Below are 20,388 nucleotides of genomic sequence, written 5' to 3'. Positions count from 1 at the left end.
TTTGAAGTGTGCGGAAATGTCTTTTTACTATCCAGTGTTTCGGTTAGTTTATTTAATAAGTCTCTTTTGCATCCATCTTGAGTGCTGAGTGCAACCTGGACAGAAGTCTTCTGTTGTCCACAAAGCCAGGAGCACAAGTTAGAGCAGTTGCCTTGTGCCATGCTTTAAAATCTGAATATAAATCTTAGCATTTGCTCTGGAGCTTGAGCTAGAATGAAGAAATAGTTTAAAGGTTTAGAAAGAACAACATACAAATTGTATAGAGAGATTTACATAGGAAAACTCATTCACATCAGAAAATTAAATCACATTTTTCAACACATTAGTATTTATTTTTGTGAGAGCAAATTATAGATGCAAGTTACTGCAAAGCAATACATAGAAAGCTGAGTTTTTAAAGGCTTTTTTTGAGTCAGTACTGGGACCGTTGCTTGTAAAGAAAACAAAAACAAGAGACTACACTGAAACAAGAGAAAATGTTATAGTAAATTAGGTTAGTGTAAATGAGAACACAGCCAGCTTCCATGTTGTCCAATGTACCATTTTTACTAAAGCATTACAACCTCTTGAATTTTCATAAAGAAAAGAGTAAGTGCGTCGTTTGCTAAGGCTCACAGATCTGCAGTGTGTCTCCATTGCTCTCCTAAGCTCTCTACCCATCCAGCTCACTTTTCTCAGACAAAACCAGATTTAAGTTGACGAGGGGAGCAGCAGCAGCACTCTGCTCTTTCCATCTCCCAGCGCCTTGAGTACAATGGGAACACTGAAGACTGTCTGCCTGCAGCTGAAAGGCATAGGCTTAGGTTGAAAGGGAGAGCAGTAGTTTGTTTAAATGTCATTTGGGTTACAAGATTACATCTACGGTTGACTTTCCTCCCCATCCTAGTAGTACTCTTTTTTTAAGTTTACTGTGTCTGTATTTTGGCCATCCTTGATGTCCAACAACTGTAACAGGGACTTTCAATTATTATTTTATTTCCATTTATTATTACTTACTATTTATAATAATTTATTGATTTGTTATTATTTCCCTTATTATATCACTTTCCACAATTATCAGGTAGCCAAACGCAGCCCATAGCTTTGCAAGAGGAGGCAGCACAGGTTCTACCAGATCCTGTTAACACTGTGTTCATGGGGTAGCCCTGTCAGTGCTTGGCCTGCTCACCTGAAGACCTTTCTGGATTTACTGTATTTATCAGATTTGCTGGAAAGGCCATGCAAACCTGGTGAACCCATCCCTGAAGTCACAGCAGTGGGTGGCCATGTCTACCTCTGCTGCCTGAGGAGACAGGCCTGGCGGTGTGGCTTGCTTGAGAGGCCAGGTGAAGAGGAGAAAAGGTCACACAAAGCATATCCAGGTGGCAGAGGTTCAGGTTCATGGTGAAATCCTGCTCCTCAAAGCAGTGCCTGCTTTCAGATTTGCATGTGGAAGTTAATATGTAATATAACTAATCCATCCTGTGTAATCTGTAGTAGTAAAGGCACTGTGGCCCAGCTCCAACACTGATAGTGCAAACTGAGGTAAAAGCAAGCGGTATAATTTTCTGTAAGGCAATGACATAAGACCAAAAAGAGAGGACTGTGGAGTTGTGGGCGTGCTCTGGCCTAGTCCTGAAAGAAGCTCATTGAGCTGGGCCTGACAGGGAATTGCTCCTCCACCGACCAGGGCCGTATCCCACACACTGTTCTGGAGGAGGCAGGGCTGTAACAAGGCTCGTGACAGACCTGTGGTTGTCCTGTGGTCAACAAAATCACTGACTTGGATTTTGGGGTTGCATGTTTGTTTTTCATGTATCTTAACTAAGGCCTGTGCTCCAGCCTGTAATCTCTACGTGTAGAGAGATTTTGGGTGCCGCAGGGCAATGACTTGCGTTGGGAAAGGAAGGCTATGTTGCTGTATCTCCTCCGAGTCATGCATAGCACGGGTCCTTCTTATCTCACCTCCTTTTCTGGGAGGTGTCTTCCCGATCTGCTGTGCCCTACAGCAGAAGGAACTGAAATGAGCCTCGTTACATACTCTGGGAGTGGAGAGTGTGCTCTTGTGCTCCATCTGGTATTCCCTCCGTGCATAAGCTGAGCTGAACCATGGCCTTGGTGTACTTGGGAGGAGCCAGGCATGATGTTGACCATGTTTAGTCCATGGTGAAGGCCATTTATTTGTCACATGGAAAAAAAAAAAAGTTATTTCTCTCCAGTGACTTCACTGGTACAGTAAAAATGAATCCGTAAAAATGAATCCAATCACCTTTTTGATTAGGTGACCAAAAGACAAATCAGCTGAGCTGCTTTTTTCCCTGCAATTTCTTCATACATATGTATGCAAAGTGTAGGTTGTGGAATAAGCCATTATGCAGTGCCTGACTTTGCAAAAACTTGTGATTTTTAAAGGGGCTGTTTGACATACAGCTTGCAAAGGTTAAAGAGTAAAAATGTATATACACAGCCTGATTTATAAAACTCACGGCAAATGTTTTTTCATAGTGGAGGTACAAATGTGTTGTTTGTTATTATGCATTATTTATATTACGGTGGTATTTAGAAGATGCAGAGAAAAGGGCTTTTCTGAGCTCTGTGTGACCTTCTACAGCTCAATCAGTGCAGATGGAAATACAGAATAGAGCAGCACTGAAACATGATAGTTCCTTGGACTGAAGAAGTCAGATTCTTAGTGTTGTAAATTATAATAATTTAACCAAAAAAATAAAAAAAGTTCACACTGTTGAAACAACATTTTCATTTGCTTTTTTTTTACAGCCACTCTGCATTTGTGCAGGCCTCTTGTATAGGAGCAACCATGTCTAAAGAAAACAGCAGATACTTGGCTTGTGGAGGCTTGGATACATTGCTTTTTGTTGTTGTTTTAAATGAAACTTCTCTCATATTGTTTCATCCAGCTTCTTAAATAAGCAATAAATTGATAGCCACTGGGGAGAAGACTCAGTGTTGCTCCATGTTGCTCCTACATTGCTCACTGAGTTTGTTTCTGTATTAATATGCAGGAGGCTTAGGAACTGCATTTTGGGGCAATATGAAAAAAATGAAACTGTGTGCTTATCAGATTTAAAATCACAGAATACTGAGGTGTTTAGAAATACATTGGCACTATGTTAACCACTTTTTTTTTTTAGAAATTGGAGGGAAAGGGTTAATTAGAGCATGATGTATGCAATATCATTTTTGTTGGTGAAAGATTTGGAACTAAATTCTAACAAAAAACATGGGAGAAGAGAATTCTTTCTTTTATTAGCTAAAGTCATCTGTGTAAATTTGAGGAAGTAAAAACATGCCTTTGTGTTCACAAGCTCTTCAATCCTCTTATTCTTTCTTCTGTTTATATGCTTCATAAAAGATAGGTTTAGACTGAAATGGGTGTTTGAGCCACTCTGCTCCAATACAGAGTGCTTTGGGATCACAGAATGTTTGAGAAGGTCCAAAGAAGTTGTGCCATCCTAAAGAAAAAGTGGTTTTACATCAGAGCTCTTGAAATTCAGAACTAGGCTGCCAAGGAAAACAGAGGGGGTAGTATAAAAAAAACAACCAAACAAACAAACAAAAATAACTCCTAATGGTGATATAATGATTGATCCTACTAAAATCACAAGCACCATAAGGAAAGCTTTTATTAATAAATAAATATATATAATACAGAATTAAATAATACAAGTATTCTAAATATACAGAGAAGTTTGGTGTTTATGCTGGTGTGTGAAGCACTTAAAACATGTTCCATGTGAAATCTGTGTCAGGATGAATAATTTCACTTTCATTTTCTTTTAAACTTCTGGGCTTGGATCACCTGAGTCTTAACCCTAGTATAAAACCAGATCTGTCAGGTTTTCTCAGCTAACTATTTTTAATTTCTGCTTTCTGGATTTTTTAATAAGCTGTGAAAACTCACTCTAGGAAAAAGGTTTGTGTTTAAGATTTCTTAGATGGAAGCAGGCAGGTGAGAGGAGAGACCTGGATGTGGGTGCTGACAGTTCGGTGAAGCGAGTGGCTTGGTGCAGGTCTGGCTGGTGGGAGCTGGCGTGTGGGGAGCACTGGAGGAGCCCAGGCTGGGACCATCACACTGGGCATGGGTGTATTCACCACCTCACCCTCACCTCTGGAGCACCAGGGTATCACTTGGATAACAGGGTGAGAGCGGTGAATGGCATGGAAAAAATCTTTATCTAGAGAGCGTTGAAAGTCTGGAATTAATTACCTCGTAAGGAGCCAAATGAGGAGGAATTGACAAAAGTGTGTCAAATAATGAGTGCTGCAGAGAAGGTATGTCATGAACTTTTCATGGCAGAGGGTAGGGGGATATTTAATTAACTTAAAAGTTGGCAAATCCACAGAGTGTAATTACACTGTGGAATTAATTCTTTGCAGAAAGTTGTTGAGGCCAAGACTTCAGCCAAGACTTTGGCAAGATTCAAAATGGGATTCCAGTTTAATTTGGGCAGCAAAAGGCACTGTGAACTCTAGCAGTTACTGCTGAAAAGTTTGTAATGTGCTCCTGGGCTTAGGTGAGCCTCCAAAAGCTTTTGATCAAGTGACACTATGAGGGCAGATTATTTACATTTCCCACTTCAAACTTTTTACCTTACTCTGTCCTCTAACAAGCACCCTAAGTGCTGAAAGAAGTGAAGGAACATTGGCCGGGATCCAATGTGACAGTTACTGTGTTTCTTACATTCTTCTCAAGTCCTGCAAACAGTCATAAAAATTAATAACTACCTCTTCAGCTGTCCAAAGCGTGACATTAGTGGAGAAGTGGTAAAAGCCATTATTTCTGTTCTGGAATGCACAAAGATGCTGCATCTTCCAGTCTGACACGTAAAGGTTTTCAGATGCCTTTCACTACTTGAATTATATAAATAGTGTGGGAATCACCTCTTTGTCACTGAGCGAAAGCATCTGATTCTTGTTGTTCTGTCCATGTCTGAATTATAAAAATGAAGGTTGTAGTGAGACCTGAGAAGTTCAGACAAGGAGTCAGGTTTTGTGGTACTAGCATGATAAGAAACCATAAATTTACCATCGCACAAGTAAAATACATGGTAGTTTTGACATCAGATGAAAACTGTGAGGCATTTCTATGGGGGCCAGCCAGTGAAATATCCCAGACTGTTGTAGTGGAGCAGCTACGAGGTTTTATGTGAGCTTCAGCCATAGAAGGCTTTAGAGGGATAGCAATGAAGATGTTAGGATGAGCAATAGCTGGGATTGCAGATGATTAATAATGGTAAATTAAAATAGATGATAAGCCTTATGAGTACTAAAGAACAAAGGCGTGATTAAAGACCTTTGCTATGCAGTTGCAGAGTCATCACTTCTGAGTGTGACCTGTGAGGCCAACCTTGGCTTGAAGCTGGTGGTTTGCAAAGAAGAAAAGAATGAAAATCCCTGAAAATGTGATTCAGACACAGACTTACAGCAATCAAAGCCCACTGGGAAGGAGAGGAGAGGAAAGGATAAATCAAGGATGAATAAGGACGATGCAGAACTACATAAAAGCATGACTTGTGCATATTACTTCAGGATTATTGACTTATTTGTAAACGTCACCTTGGCACCAGCTGGTGTGGGTGGGCGTATTCCTTTGCTGGTGTGGACTTATGGTGAGAAAAGGTCTGTGGATGTATGGATCTGGCTGTGTAGGTCAGCTAGCAAAGGCACGGCTTCAGCTGATACTTCACCTTCAGCGTTGTCGAGTTTAAGCTGGACAATTGTCCACTCCTGCCGGGAGCTGCCACACAGCTGCTTGAAGGCACAGTTGCAGGACTGAGGATCTTTAATTTCCGTGTAAAGGTTTGGAAGCTGGTAACTGGTGTGGGCATGCAGGTCGTGTGCATTTCTGTCTGTAACAATCTGCATGTACATGCTAGTTGAATTATGCCAAAAGGGCAGTGTTTGGGGCATATCCTGTGAATCTTACCTTAATTCTGGTGTTCATGGTTTCTAAAGCGTGCCCACCTTCCTGCGCTCTGCTAGTCCATTTCCCAGCTGGGACTTCACAACGAAGTATGAATGACATCTGTTGTTGCTTTTCCACGGGTTAAGCAGTCCTTATGGGCACTTGTAAAGTATAAAGCAGTGTTAACTATAAAAATAAGTGAGCTGATCACTTCCATGAGGGACATTATTGGTATTCCTTTGTTCATCAGGCTGGCATGTTTGCTGCTCTACGTGCTGATTCATAACATTCGGTAAGCTACAATAGGGGAATAAGTGCAAAACAGTGAATTAAGAAACATTTGTGGTAATAATTAGCAACCTGTCAGCTCATGACAACTGAAAAGCAGAGCAGAGCACTATCTGTTTTGATATATTGATCTAAACATCTCTTCACAGTCTTTCTCAAAAACTTCCACTTCAAACCATCAGCTTTTTGGCTTGCTGTGAAATCCAAAATCAAGTGCTGAACTTTATCAACGTGGGAAATGACATTTGCTAACATCTGCCTGTTACAAAGGCATTGCTAGTTTTGGCTTCTAGTAAAAGTTTGCTTACTTTTATTTTAAAGTATAGCTCTGATTTAATTCCAGTTTCTTTTTGAAAAGATCTGTATTTGTATGAGAGAGTGTAATAAGGACATAAAATTAGTGCTTTCATTGTTTTTTGTAAGATTTACTGTTTTTGAATCTGAGGTAATAGGCTGCAGAAATCACCGACTAACCTCATTAACATATGAAATTAATAATGAGCTCAGAATTCATGAAGAAAAGAAAATGCTTCCACATCCGGCTTACCACAGCTAATTTCTTTATCCTGATCAAGAGCAGCTGTAAATTGGAAATTGATTAAAAAAAAAAAAAAAAGTATCTCTAAAAAGAAGGATAAGATTATGGCGATCTGATTTCCAAACTGCATAGAAGTGTGTGCATCAAACCTAGCAGAAACTTGCAGATCTGCAAGTGCCGTATTTCCCAGTCACTAGAGGGTAATGCTTGCTATGAGAACAGCTGCTGCGTGCTAACAGCAGTACGAGCTGTCACATCAGGTCTATCAAAATGTTACAGACCTTTAGGAACCTTCGGAGGTGCTACAGCAGGCAAAAAATGGAATTGTCAAATATTGTGAAAGCTGCAGAGAACAGGCGCATTGATTGTGTCTTGAGGTAATTGAAGGTGTGCGCCTGTTTTTCCTTTCGAGTTGTTTTGCAGGCTTAAGAGAGTAGGATCTGAGTCAGCCTTTTGGTAATAGAAGTCCTCGAGTCAACGGATGCATATTTTCAGTACTTCATAAACACTTTGCCCACATTCCAGGAGAACAGTGAGCTGCTTTTAGGCTTTTCTGTTCCTTTAGTAACACACTTGGAAGTGAGTTGAGTAACCAGATGATGTGTGCTTAATTCATCTTGCTGTTTGAGGTCCTTTTGGAACACAGTGGGAAAATGGCACGAATACATTTTAGGCTATTTCTTTTAAAAGTGGAGTTTTATTACTTGGGTTCAATTCATGCAGCAGCTTTCAAGTGTAACTTTTTACACAGAAAATATGAAGTGATCGGGTACCTTATTAACACATAGTGCAGCCCCAGTATTGCAGCTGCCTTTAAATAGCTCTTCATTTTAACATATCTGGCTGCTGTATCAGATAAACTATCAACAATATGTATTTTAATATTACAGCCTAAGTTGCATTTGTAGGTTGTAAAACAAGGATTAATTGTTTTGATTTCTTACGACCAAAGACAAAAATAATTTACTCTACATTACCAGGACAGGTAAATTCTAATATTTATAATTGGAGATAGATCTGTTGTATTCTAATTTGTTCTATATACACCTCCCTTAGTGATGAGGCCTAGATATGGGTCAAGATCTGAAATAAAAATCTGTTTTCTTTGAATTGCAGATTATTTGCAGTGAATATTTAGTTTCATCACTCTCACATACCTCTGTGAAGTGCCTGTACACCTGTGCGTGGAGCATGGGGAAGAAACAGGAGGAATCAGAGGTCTGTGTGCACTCACAGGGCTTTGATCTCATTGCAATTACAGAGACATGGCTGGGATGTTGTCATGAACAGCTACATGCTTTTTAGGAAAGACAAGCCCGAAGGATGAAGTATTGGAGTTGCCCTTTTTGTGAGGACACCTGGAATGTCTGGAGCTCTGCCTCAGGGTGGGCGATGAGTGGGTTGAGAGCTTACAGATAAGGTTCAAAGGGCAGACTCATGAGGGTGACACTGTTGTGGGTGCTTGCTGCAGGCCACCTGATCATGAGGAGAAAGTAGCTGAGGCGTTTACAGACAGCTGGAAGTAGCCTCACAATCACAGGGCCTGGTTCTCCTGAGGGGCTTCAGCCACCCTGAAATCTGCTGGAGGAACAACACAGCAAGGCACGAACAATCCTAGAAAGCATGGAGGATAACTTTCTGACACAGGTAGTGGAGAAGCCAGCAAGGAGAGGTGTCCTGCTGGACCTTGCTCTGACAAACAAAGAAGGGCTGGCTGGAGATGTGAAGGTTGGGGGCAGCATTGACTACAGTGACCATGAGATTATGGAGTTCGGTTTCCTGTGAGGAGGAAGCAGGGCAATAAGATTGCTACCCTGGACTTCAGGAGAGCTAACGTTGGCCTCTTCAGGGGCCTTCTCTGAAGAATCTCATGGGAATGGGCCCTAAAAGGAAGGGATGTCCAAGGGAGCTGATTAAGATTCAAGGATCAATCCTCCCAGGCTCAGGAACGGTGCAGCCCTCTGGGCAAGAAATTGAGCAAAGGGAACAGGAGACCCATGGATGAACAAGAAATTCCTGACAAAACTTAAACATAAGCAGGGGGTGTACAGGAGGTGGAAGCAGGGGCAGGCCACTTGGAATGAATGGGACATTGTCAGAATATGCAGAAATGTGACAAGGAAGGCCAAGGCCCATTTGGAATTACATTTGGCTAGGGATGTCGAGGATAACAAGAAAGGCTTCTTCAAATAACAAAAGGAAAACTAAGGAAAATGAGTACCCACTACTGAATGGGTCAAGGACCCTGGCAAAAGAGGATGAAGAGAAGGCAGAGATACTGAATGCCTTCTGTGCTTCAGTCTTCACTGCCAAGGCTAGCCCTCAGGAGGCTGGATATCCAGAGGTCCCTTCCAACCTCAACCTTCCTGTTATTCTGCAATCTCAGATTAGTAATTAAAAAATAAAATCCAGGAGGTATACATTTATGGAAGCCTTTAACTTTTAGAAACAGTTCAGTGAATATTTTTTTTTAATTAGGGTAGCAAAAGATATTTTTTGATATGGTCATCAGCAGACTTCATCAGCACCTATTGAATGAACAGAACATACTGCTATTTATAAACGTTTGGTAAGTCATGAAGAACTCATGGCTGTAAAAAATGATCTCATTTTACCTGATTATTTTAATATAATAGTCAAACAATTGAAGTAGATTTATAGTTGGGGTTTGGAGTTTCAAAAGATTATCATCCGGCTTGTACAAGTGCTTTGAATTTTCTGTAAACTAGAGGTGCAAAAACTACTTGCACTCAAATCAATGGGAAAGATAGCCAGATAATTCTTACAGACCTATCTGAATGAATTACAAAACCCAAAAAGGGTCCTAGCAGTAAATTAAAAAGTTTAGACTCAGCTTAATAGAGTGAGGAAGACACTGGACCAAAGTGAAAAATTCTAAAAAACATTTAGTCTGATAAAGCAACAAATTGTAGGTTAGTTTTACCCATATAGATAAGATGAAAGGAAAAAGGAAATAACTCTCATTTAGGGATTGAAATAAGGTTTTAAATAATGTAGGTAAGCCAGAAACTAATTGAATAGTGTAGAAGATGCTAAACACAATGCAAAAGTGAGGTGTTTGCCCTAGTGAGTAGGGAGATGATAACTGTCCAGAGTGGAGGAAAAACGTAGTTTAATTTGCTTAAGGAGGCAACTAGGTATAACAGTGCTGGAATACTAAAAGCAAAAATACTTGGGGAGGGAGGAGGATTCCAGTGATATTCCAGTGAAATACAAAAAAGGTAAAGAAGATGCTGTAACAGACTAGAAGAAAAAGTAGGAGTCCAGCTGAAGGGTGATTTCCAGGTGGAGCTAAATTATTTTATGAGAGGGTTTGACATGCTCTCCTGCAATACAGGGGACTGGGCTCAGTGACCCCGAAGTTTCCCTGTGCCTGTCTGACACCTTTTAAGACCTTCTGAAGGTTCAGGTTAGAAAAATGGGAGGTCAGCAGTTCCTCAAGTGAGAGCAAGGAAAGAGGTTTATGAATAACAATCCATCCCTCCACTAGGCTTCTTCAGTGAAGGCGTTGCTTTGATGTTACCCCACGTATTCCTCCTGCAGCCTCCCCTGCCAGCAGTCTCTCACTGACCAGCACTGGGACAGAAGTAGTAATTCTGCTGGTGTCTAATGCTGTGCTAAAGTGAAGTTCTGAGGAACAAAATTATAAATTAATTTCCCAGAAAAGTGAGCATAAATATGCATGTGCTGCATCTCTACAGTTCAGAAATTTCTGAAATTTGTCTAGCAGTAATATCTGAATTACTTCTCAACTGCATGAGAGGTAGAAGGGTAACACAAATTTATAACTGTCCTGGGTTCTTTGGACCGTAGGATGTGGGTCCAGAAAATATTGATTAGATCTAGAACATGCACCTGAATGTTAATTCTTGCACCATCTAATTTTAAGTGCTCTGCTGCTGGGTGAAATCTGTATTCCCAAGTAAAATAACATCAAGGTCCCTCACAGACATTTTAGCAAGAACATAAGCCAAGAAGAAATACTTTAGAAAGAAGTGTGGTTTGGGGAAATTTATATGACTTACTCTATACTTTGGACTATTTCCAGCCTGTCTCACAAAATAGCACTGAGGCAAATGCCTTTATTTATTATTCTAGATGTTAAAGCACATAAAACTAAACTTGCTTCCTCCTCCAGAGGAGATTTGAACCAACATCTCACCCTTTAAGTAAATCCTTAGATAACTGTGTCTCAGAGGGCACTCTGAGAAGGGGACTTAAATCTCTAAATAAGGCCGTTTTGTTTTGCCCAGAATAGTTAAAAATCTGCTGAGACCAAAAGAGAAGATGTAAGTGACTGTTTAATGTTGTTACTAGAGTGCTCTCCACTCAGAACAAGGCTGTTGACTTTGATCTCTGCTGTTCTTGCATAGCAGGATGTTGGACTGAGTGTCTGAGGAGGTCTCTCAGGTTTTTTTATTCTTTGAAAATTAATGTGTTTCTGTACTTTTTTCTTCTTTTTTTTTTTTTAAGAAATCAAAGTTGGTCTACTCTTGCTTGGAAACTTGAAAAAAAAAGTTATTGGTGACTGGCAAAACAACATAACTCGTGGTTGGAATTGAGGTAAAATGGGTGTGGATTGGGTTATTAGGTGAGTTGCTAGCTGGACCTTGTAGATCTAGGGAGGTTTTCTAGAACACCATATAACACAGTTCACATTATTACACTTGGGCTTTTGGAGCTTTTCAACAGAAAAAAAAAAAAGTGAATATTGAAATGGGAAACATTTGTTTTTGCTTTATAAATGATAGCTTCTTTTAATTCTTCAAAATCACGTTGTGTAATAAAACAAAACATGGTATGCTGAAATAATAGACCAGACTTTTGAGCTTGATGATCTCCCCAGTGATGCATTTTTCAAGCTGTTATGGTCACTCGTTATGGTAATTCAAGTCCCTGCTCACAACTACTTACAACTCCTCAATTTTCTTCCACAACCATTAGCGGTCTTCTAATAGTTAGAAAAGGATTACTCCTACTTCAGTTTCCCAGTGGTAGTTAAGAAATCTGTGCATTTCTGCATTTGCGTCCAGCTGTCAAAGTACGTGAAAATTTGTTTTTGCATGAAGGGTTTTTTTTGCCCAGAAGAGGTTCTATAATTACAGAAACTGTGGGAAGAGATTTGGACATTTTGGCATACTAATACGATAGTACAACTGCTGTAAATACCTATTTTTAAATCAACATAATGACTTTAACCCTCGGTAGGATAAAATAAAATGATTTCGGTTTGTGCTGAAATACTTCTGTTATTCATTAGCATAACTCATCTCAAATGCAAAAGCTATATGGTGAACCCAAATCAGAAAGGAGAAAGTTGTAATATATCAGGTAATATATACGTACATACATATATATAGATATATATATATTATTTTTTTCCCCCAGCATATTCAGAAGAGCTGTGCAGTCATACTTTGTTGCATTAAAATACTGGCAGCAAATTTGTGGATGACAGGTTTAGAAATCTGTTGATTTTTAGAAGATTTGCATTCTCTTCCAAAGATAAATCCATGTGGACTTCTTGGTTAACTGTAGGAATGGTCAAAGTAATGAAACAAATAAAGACTTAAAAATATAAGGTCATAAGCGGGAGGGTTATTTTCATAGGCTGCTTCCTAGAGATGTAGCAAGAAAAGAAATTTACTTATTAATAAATTATAAGATTTTACTTCGATATTGCAGGTTTTCCCCCTTGGAAAGCCTGGCTGTATTCATCTGAACAGAGGAGGAAGTATACTTGCAGACTGGTTCAGATAATGTATTTTCCGTTTTTTTCATAGAGCTATTATGTGTTCCTCCTTCAGTATTCCTCCTTCTCCTCCTCCTCTTGTGTATTTTTTTTCCCCCAAGACATTTTCAGGGCTGGGAAAGAGTCAGGACAGAGATTTGTGAAGCACGCAGCTCAGTGCCGCGCACTTGGTATGGAAATGGCTGATTCTTTCTGAACTGTAAATTCTAAATAATGATAAGTGGAATTACTGCTGTAATTATCTTTCTTCGGGGAACATTTCTAACTTGAAATATAAAGCCTGTCTATTAAATAACATTTATCAGGAATGTTTCCTTAGGCGTACTTTTCCGAATTGTATTTTATTTTCATCTTCAGCGAGATCTGACTCTGCAAGGTTTGTGTTAGAGACAGGGAGAATAACTAGAACAGGCAAATGCCTCATAGGCAACAGGAAAGCGAGTGGAGAGATGAAAGATGAGCTTCCAGCAGCTGCAAAAAGGATATACACTTCAAGGGTGCCCTATAAGCCTTATAAAGCAATAAAGGAAGGAAAACAACATTATGAAGGGTCCCAACAGCCATAAAATTCCAAAAATGGCAAGGATTGCTTTCATTATATAAAGTGTTCGTTAAAGCTTTAAATAATGAAATAAACTCTGACACTGAGAATGGAAACCTTCACTGTTAGACCGGTCTCTGTTTACTTTACAATAATCCAGGCCATAAAAGTCGCGCTGCACAAATATGCCATTCTTGGGGAGCCCGGCGGAGGCTGGGGACCACACACTCGTGGCCTCCGAAGAGACGGGGTCTCCAGCGAGGCCTCCAGGTCGCTGGCGGCGCGCCATGCCGCTGGCAATCTCTGCTTGCGGCCGGGTTGTCAGAAGAGCAGAGGGTTGGAGTGAAAAAAATCCAGCAGGGTTGTTTTCGTTGGATTGAAATGTTTTTTTAGGGGTTCTTTTTTGGAGCTTTTTTTTTTTTTTTTTTTGGTGGTGGTGGTGGTGGTTTTTTCTTTCTTCTGAAATCCAGGCGTGTTTTGGGTATTGGAAAAATGTGCTGAAGACTTTGAGACCAGAAAGTAAGTGGGGAAGGTGATTAAGGGATCTTTGGGGTTTCAAGGTGGACATGCTAAAAAAAATGTGTTCTATGTACAATGATTTGCTACTGTCTTGCTTGTTTAATAATGTAGAATTTGAATTAAAACTAAGACTGGATAGATTATATGGCAGATATTTAATTTGTATATCCACAGAATGGGAAGAAAGTATTTATTTTGAACAGGAATACTTTTGAAATTGAAAAGACCTTGTATCTGTGTTATTTTAGCAGTGCTAATATAGTTTATTTTGTCTGTTAATAGAGTAATCTGTTTAAACATCTTTTCCTGAATTGGAAGCCACTTCAGAAAACATAAGCTATAAAGTACACGAGACACCCTTCCTTATCTGTCATTGAAATTCAGCCATTTTCTGCTTTGCTTGCAACATGCAGGAACAAAATGTATCCTTGGGGAAGGAGAGAATTCAGCTAGATGTGGGTGAAATTATCACTGAAACCTTTAAGCTATGGTGTATTCCCCTTAAAGGCATTTGAGCAGGAGTGCAATTTATAATACTGCTTGCAAAGAAAACATGCAAATGCCATTAATTTACCTGACCAGTGCCATAGATTGATGTTTTTTCCCCATAGTTCTTTAAGCTGTGAATGAGGTTGAACATCATTTAAAAAAGATATTGGAGAAGAAAACAGCTTCTGACGTACGTGTTTTTGTGTTCATGTACAAGTTGCATGAAATAGATTTGTGCAGTTTTTATATCTCTATACTTCCACCATCCAAAATGAAATCCTTTGTCTCTGGGCATATTTTTGGGAGACCAGACAGGGAGACTGTCTGCATCATGAGTGGGAGAAGTAAATGAGTCACAGTTCTCTTTATGAGGAGCTTTGTTTCATTCAAATCCCTCTTGCCAAGATGCTGACACTGAACTTGAGTCATCAGCAATAAACAAGTCTTACAGAAAATTGAATCTTTAGAGGGCAGAAAATCATGGGCTCAGGAAAGGCACTCACCAGCGACCTGTTTCAGTCGGTGCATTTGAGAGGCATTATTGATTGCGTTATTTCCTGTGGCAGATTTTTCATAAGTGCCTGAAAGTAATTCAAAGTCTCAGTTTGAAATTTCATTTCAAAACATGCGTGTGTAGTGCAAACCATCAGCATCAGTCAGGCTTTGAGATCACTGAACATTAAATTGAGTGTTCACTGCACTAAACAAGGTGATTGTGGTTCCTGTTTTTATCATTTGCTTTTCACCTGTGCTGCGTCCAAAAAGACTGAGTATGGCAATAAGTACTGGCAACTTTCTGGAAAAAGGAAAGGTTTAGGTGATATTTATATATATATATTTATTTTATTTTATTTTATTTTATTTTAAGAATCTGTATAATGCAATTATCTTTTGCTTGAATAAATTTACTTCATATATCCTGGTAACAGTCCATCAAGATTGGACATGTTTGTGTTCAGGAAGTGACAACAGATCAACTAATAAACATTTCAATTGAAAAGGAAACTTTTATACTATATCTAGTGGTATATATCTATACTATTTACTTCAGGCAGTCCACTTTCTCGGAAGTATTATAGCATCTTATTTGTCGATGTTGAGAGTGTTTCAAGCTGTTGTCAGCTTTTAACATTTAAAAACTTTAAGGAAGGGTGTTAATATAGAGATATTTTTCTCACAGAAGTATTTATGTTTTATTACTCTCTCCCTGCAAATACTAAAAAGTCAATATTTGCTGATTATCTAAAATGCACTTTTTTATTATTTTCGTTTTATGCTGTAATTCCATGACCAGTCTATAGTGTAGGCCTTGCTGTGTGAATGGAGGCAGCTGTCTCACTGAGGAGCCAGGAAGGGGGACAGGATAATGGGAATGTCTTCAATATTTATGTGCACGTCTTACTCCTCATCACGCCTTGTGCAGTGTGGAATACCCTAAGTGTCGCCCTGCTGCCCCTGCTCCTTCCTCGCTGGTGATGACCGTGTGCGGTCCTTACCGGCCACTGACCCGCCTACCCCAGCTGTGCCTGGTCATCTTTGTAAAGGGCAGAAATCTAACACTGTCAAAGGAAAGAGTAAATATCGTAAATTTTCCACGAAAATGGAGGGTATCACGCAAACAGTAACCGTTGTGGGGAGCATAGTCAAGTGAACTTACAACAGAGCACAGCTTTGCTAAAGATAGCTACGAAATACTTGTTATCGGTGAGTGCCCGCGTAGGGGAGAGCATTGCCATCTGCAATTTGTGCCGGGGCACAAACCACAAATAAAGAGGTGGGAATAGGATTATGGAGTGACAAAGCCTTGGTCCTGTATTCGGCTCGACCAGACAATCTTCCTTGGCGGGCCGGCCGGCCTTCCATTTGTGCCTTTCAAAGCTGGCGTTTTTCCCATTGTGCCTGAAAAGAGTCTGCAGGATTTGAAATGACAAATGAACTCGTTCTGTGGAAGGGGGGTCGGTGTGCTGCGTGCCTGTTGTTCAGTAGTCCCTGGCAGTCACTTTGAAATATGGATAGGAAAAAAAATCTGGGTAAAAAATGTACTAGCTGGTTACTGGTGAGGAGCTCAGGCCTGCCCCAGCAGCCTCCTCCCAGGCTTGTGCTCCTCTCCTGCTCCTGCCCCAGGGTCTGTGCCCCTCCTATGGCAGAAACCTGACAAATCACCAGAGCAGGTGAGGAGGAGGAGAACAGCATGTCCTGAGGAAGAACCTGGAAAATGCTGACGTGAACAGGAGGCCGAAGGCCTTGGGTGCACTGAGGTGAATGCAGCCTGGGAGGAAGGCAGCGAGTAGGGGAGAGGGCCCGGGGACAGGCTGTGGGATGGAGCTGAGAAGAAGCAGAGCAGGGCAGGAGATTCGGGAACAAAGCCAGGGCCTGAAGGGAGGCGAGAGCCAAGGAAGGAGGCAGGCAGAGCAGAGGGCTGAAGGCAGCTGCTAAATTTCCAGACTTTATGGGGGTTTCTTGTCCCAGGGAGAGCCATCCCCAGAGCTCCCTGCAGCCACATGCTCCTTCAGCTCCCGCACTTCCTTAATGCTGAAGTCTTCTCATCCTCCCTCCATCCCTGACCTGGCCTTTTCCCTTCAACCTGCTGCCGGTCTCGTCTCCTGCTCATACTACTGGTGTGCCTCTCCACGATATTCTGTTGGGCACTGCCACATGGCTTGGAGATGCCACGCACGTGCAGGTGAAGGTGCCATGAGAAGCATGCTAGAGAGTGCTGGTGTAACGAGGAGGGCTACAGGCCTCTGAAGAGTTTGTTCCTGTAGTAAATAAAACAACCTACAGGTACTGCTTGCTCATGGAAGGACTGTAAAGACATTGGGGATGAGGAGCTGTTGCCTTCTTTCTTTCTTTGGAGGTAGATTTTGAAAACATGGCCCCCCCCTGAGGGGCCACTGGCCTTGTGAGAGAAGAAGAGTTCATTAAAAAGAGAAGGATATTGTACATCTTGTATTCTTATGGCGAGGAACTCTAGTCCATGTAATCCCGTTCAAATTCTCCAAGAACGAAGCCTGAATTCATGATATGATACTGCTGAAGAACCTGAGCTTGGTGAGCCTTACTAAATAAAAAGGGCAATACTTCTCGTATGATAGAGGCAAAATTATTGCATAAATTTGCAAAGGAATGGAGGATGTAGACCAAGGGTGCTAATACTCTGTATAGAAAACTGGGTGAATAACAATTTATAAGAGCACAATTTAAGCTTAGTTAACTTCTGGTGATTCAGTATATATGAAGAGCTTTCACAGTGAATTCAAGATAGCTGTGAAGCTCATTAGTTTTATACATATATTTATAATATTTTAATGGTTAATCAGTTACTGTGTACAGTCAGTCTACCTAAAAAATACGAAGTGCAATCTTGATAAAGTGGTTTTGTGTACTGCCCCAGACTATACGATGCAGTAGACTTCCTTCTGTCTTGATTTTGTATTTTGCTTTCACGTGTTTTTTTAGCTTTGGTTGCCAGGGCAATGATGCGCACGATTATAGAAAGGTATCGATTTGCATGTGTTTGTACTACCACGTGTGTGGAAGACTAAGCAATAGTCGAGCACCTATTGCTAATAGTTTTGTGTTTAAATGGCATTGCCAACCCGTACATACTGAAACGGAGCTGTAATTCTCCTTAGGGTATCTCTGCTCCTTTAAAAGCAATTATAAAATAATAATAACAGGTTTTTATTCAAATTAAGATGTGCCTGAAATACATAAACATTCGGTATTGATAAGCACAGGAAATGAATCGTAATTTGTTTAGCAAAACTTGAAAAGAAAAAATTGTTCATATTTTATAATTTTGAGATAGAAATAAACACATTTTTAATGACAACATTTTAATGAAGTGGTATCTATAGTTACTGTCTGTTTTGTGAGAAGCTGGAGGTTGTAATGGAGGGGGAGCTTGTTTCACTGGTTAGAACATATGCCAGAAATGTTCAAGAAGGGAAAAATTGTGCTTAAAGAGACAGTGGGTTTGAACTTTAAAAACATAGGTCCTCTTGCCAAGTCTACCACTTCTTCTTTGGGTAAATATGGGACAGTTATCATCTGAGGTGCTTCACTCTCACTTTCCTCATTTAAAAACACAGATATTTTAGCTGACTTGTATTGCAGAGCAGTTTGAGATATGGTAGCGAACAGGGTAGGTGTTATTTTAAGCGCTGTTTGTTGATGAGGGGTGAGAGGTTGGCTCAGGACACTGGCAGAGAGGCTGGGAGACTCTTGCCTCCTTCTTGTTCATTGGAACCATCCCCCAGAAGGGATCTTTCATCAAGGAACAACTGCTACCATTTGAAGGTGTTTAGATTTAGTTAGCAACTTCAGGCCAACCCACAGAAAGCTTTCTCTATACATTTGCTAATTTAGCATCCATTTAACAGCGTGGCTGGGATGGGAATGAGTATGCAGTCCTCTTAGCAATGATCTCCTTAGGGGAAGGTTGAACATCGGGATGGGAGAGCCTGAGCAACCACACAGTGCTGTGTCTGCCTGGACGTTACTGCCAAAGCTCCACTTCTTTTCATGGTTTCTCTCCTCCTAAGCTCTAAATCCTTTACAAATGTACAAGTCTGGTGCTGTAACTTTAACTGCATGTTAAGTTTCACAAAAACAGATACACTCACAGAAAGGGCAGGGAACACATTGTTATTTTTAAAATCTCATAATTTTAAAACCCGTCTAATTTTTTTTACCATCCAGAGTAGATTGTATTGAATTTAATATTTATACATATGTGTGTGCACTCATGGAAAGAAGAATCTGGATATCTGAATTATATTTGAACATGTATTTTAACTGCTAGCTACGGGTCTTGAGCTCCAGAGCCAGGACTGTAGCCGATGATCAGGCCTTTCCTGAACTCTAGTAAGACTAAAAATGTATGTTTTGTTCTATTTATCTAATTATCCAGCACTTTCTTCTGGAAAACTTTAACAGAAAAGTATTTTTTAATCCTTACATTAAAAAAAAGTTACCTGAAGATACTGCAAACACAGTGAAGGGTCATATTAATAGAAAGTAAGAAACTCAAACTTTTGCCTTCAAGGTTTCTTAGAGGTTCTGTTGGCAAGTCAGACAAAAGTCTTAATGCTACCATTTTCTAGTGGATCTGTGGTAGATTCATTTTGTTATGTTTCTGTTGCTCTCATTGCTTCTTAGAAGTGGGCTAAACATTTATACTGCAGAAATGATAGAGCAGCAGTTTCAAATCTTGTGTGCCTTACATGCTTGATTAGGAAAATCCCATTAATGACAGAAAATGCTAATCAGCAATGTGTTTTGCCAGCCACCATGGGCCCACGCACTCCATATAATCCATTGTTTATTAACCTAATGAAGGTCATTGTAGCTTTTCAAAGCTTGTGTGACAGCATGTCAAAATGGTTTTAAAACTCTGCTGCTGGACTCCAGTGCTGGAATAAATCAAGGCTGGGTATTTACTTGTCAGAAGGGTTCTGGCATAAATGAGTTTTTTCTGGGCAGAACGATCATACCGTGCTTTCATTTGTGTGTTATAATTGTCAAGACAGACGAACAGTGCAGTGGTGGCTAAGCTGTTGGTGCAGCCATGAAGAAACTAGACTCTGACTTTATCCACGTCTTATTGATTTTCTTGTTCTTTTCTTGGCAGGTGACATCACACAGAAGGGATATGAAAAGAAGAGATCAAAATTAATTGGGGCCTACCTGCCACAACCTCCTGGTATGTTTATCTGTGCTTGCGATATATGAAGATGTCAAGCATACTGATAGTTGCCACACTAAAAATCTGCATCTCTGAAGAAATTTATGTGACAGAAACAAAGCCATTGTTATGCAGAAAAAGCTTATTCCATCCATTTAATGTATATTTACATACATATATGTCTGCTTTGATGTGTGTGTACATTTTTTACATACGTTGCTGTGGGTTTGGCAGTCATGTCTGGAAAATAACATCATGCCAGGCTCGTTAGAGAGGCATTATTTATTAGAAGTAGTGCAAAACTACAGAAGAAAATGTGGTGTTCTACCTCATTAAGACCTAGGCCACATAAAGCTTTCTAAAGAGATGTATATGTAAGAGTGGAAGAAGAGGACCTTTTAGCTTTGTGCCTTCTTCCATTTCTGGGTTTCCTGCCCAGATCTCTGTTTTGAAGACACTAGAGAGACCAAAAACATCCCTGCACTTCAGCTTGTCCTATTGTGAATAAGCAACGGATCCTTCATAGACAGTTGGTCTCTGTATTCAGGGATGGGTTGCATGCACTTGCCCAAAAAGTGTAGGAAAATCTTCAAACTGAATTGAATGTCAAATAATTTATTGCTTCATTGAAATTATTTCCAATATG

At 40.2% G+C, this 20,388-nt stretch overlaps 1 protein-coding gene across 6 annotated transcripts in view; it reads left to right on the top strand.

Annotated features, from left to right (window-relative positions):
- The window catches only part of DIP2C (disco interacting protein 2 homolog C), a 311,434-nt gene that overhangs the window by 145,032 nt on the left and 146,014 nt on the right, over positions 1–20,388 (top strand). For 5 of the 6 annotated variants that reach the window (XM_068673474.1, XM_068673473.1, XM_068673477.1 and 2 more), the window contains exon 2: positions 19,689–19,760. In XM_068673474.1, the coding sequence (XP_068529575.1) occupies positions 19,689–19,760 (72 nt within the window). Of the gene's footprint in view, positions 1–13,439; positions 13,565–19,688; positions 19,761–20,388 lie in introns of those variants that run through there. The other variant, XM_068673479.1, reaches the window with a different exon arrangement.

This window comes from Anas acuta, chromosome 2, assembly GCF_963932015.1.
Source record: "Anas acuta chromosome 2, bAnaAcu1.1, whole genome shotgun sequence".
Classification (NCBI taxonomy): Eukaryota; Metazoa; Chordata; class Aves; order Anseriformes; family Anatidae; genus Anas; species Anas acuta.
This window is presented reverse-complemented; position numbering and strand designations above follow the sequence as displayed.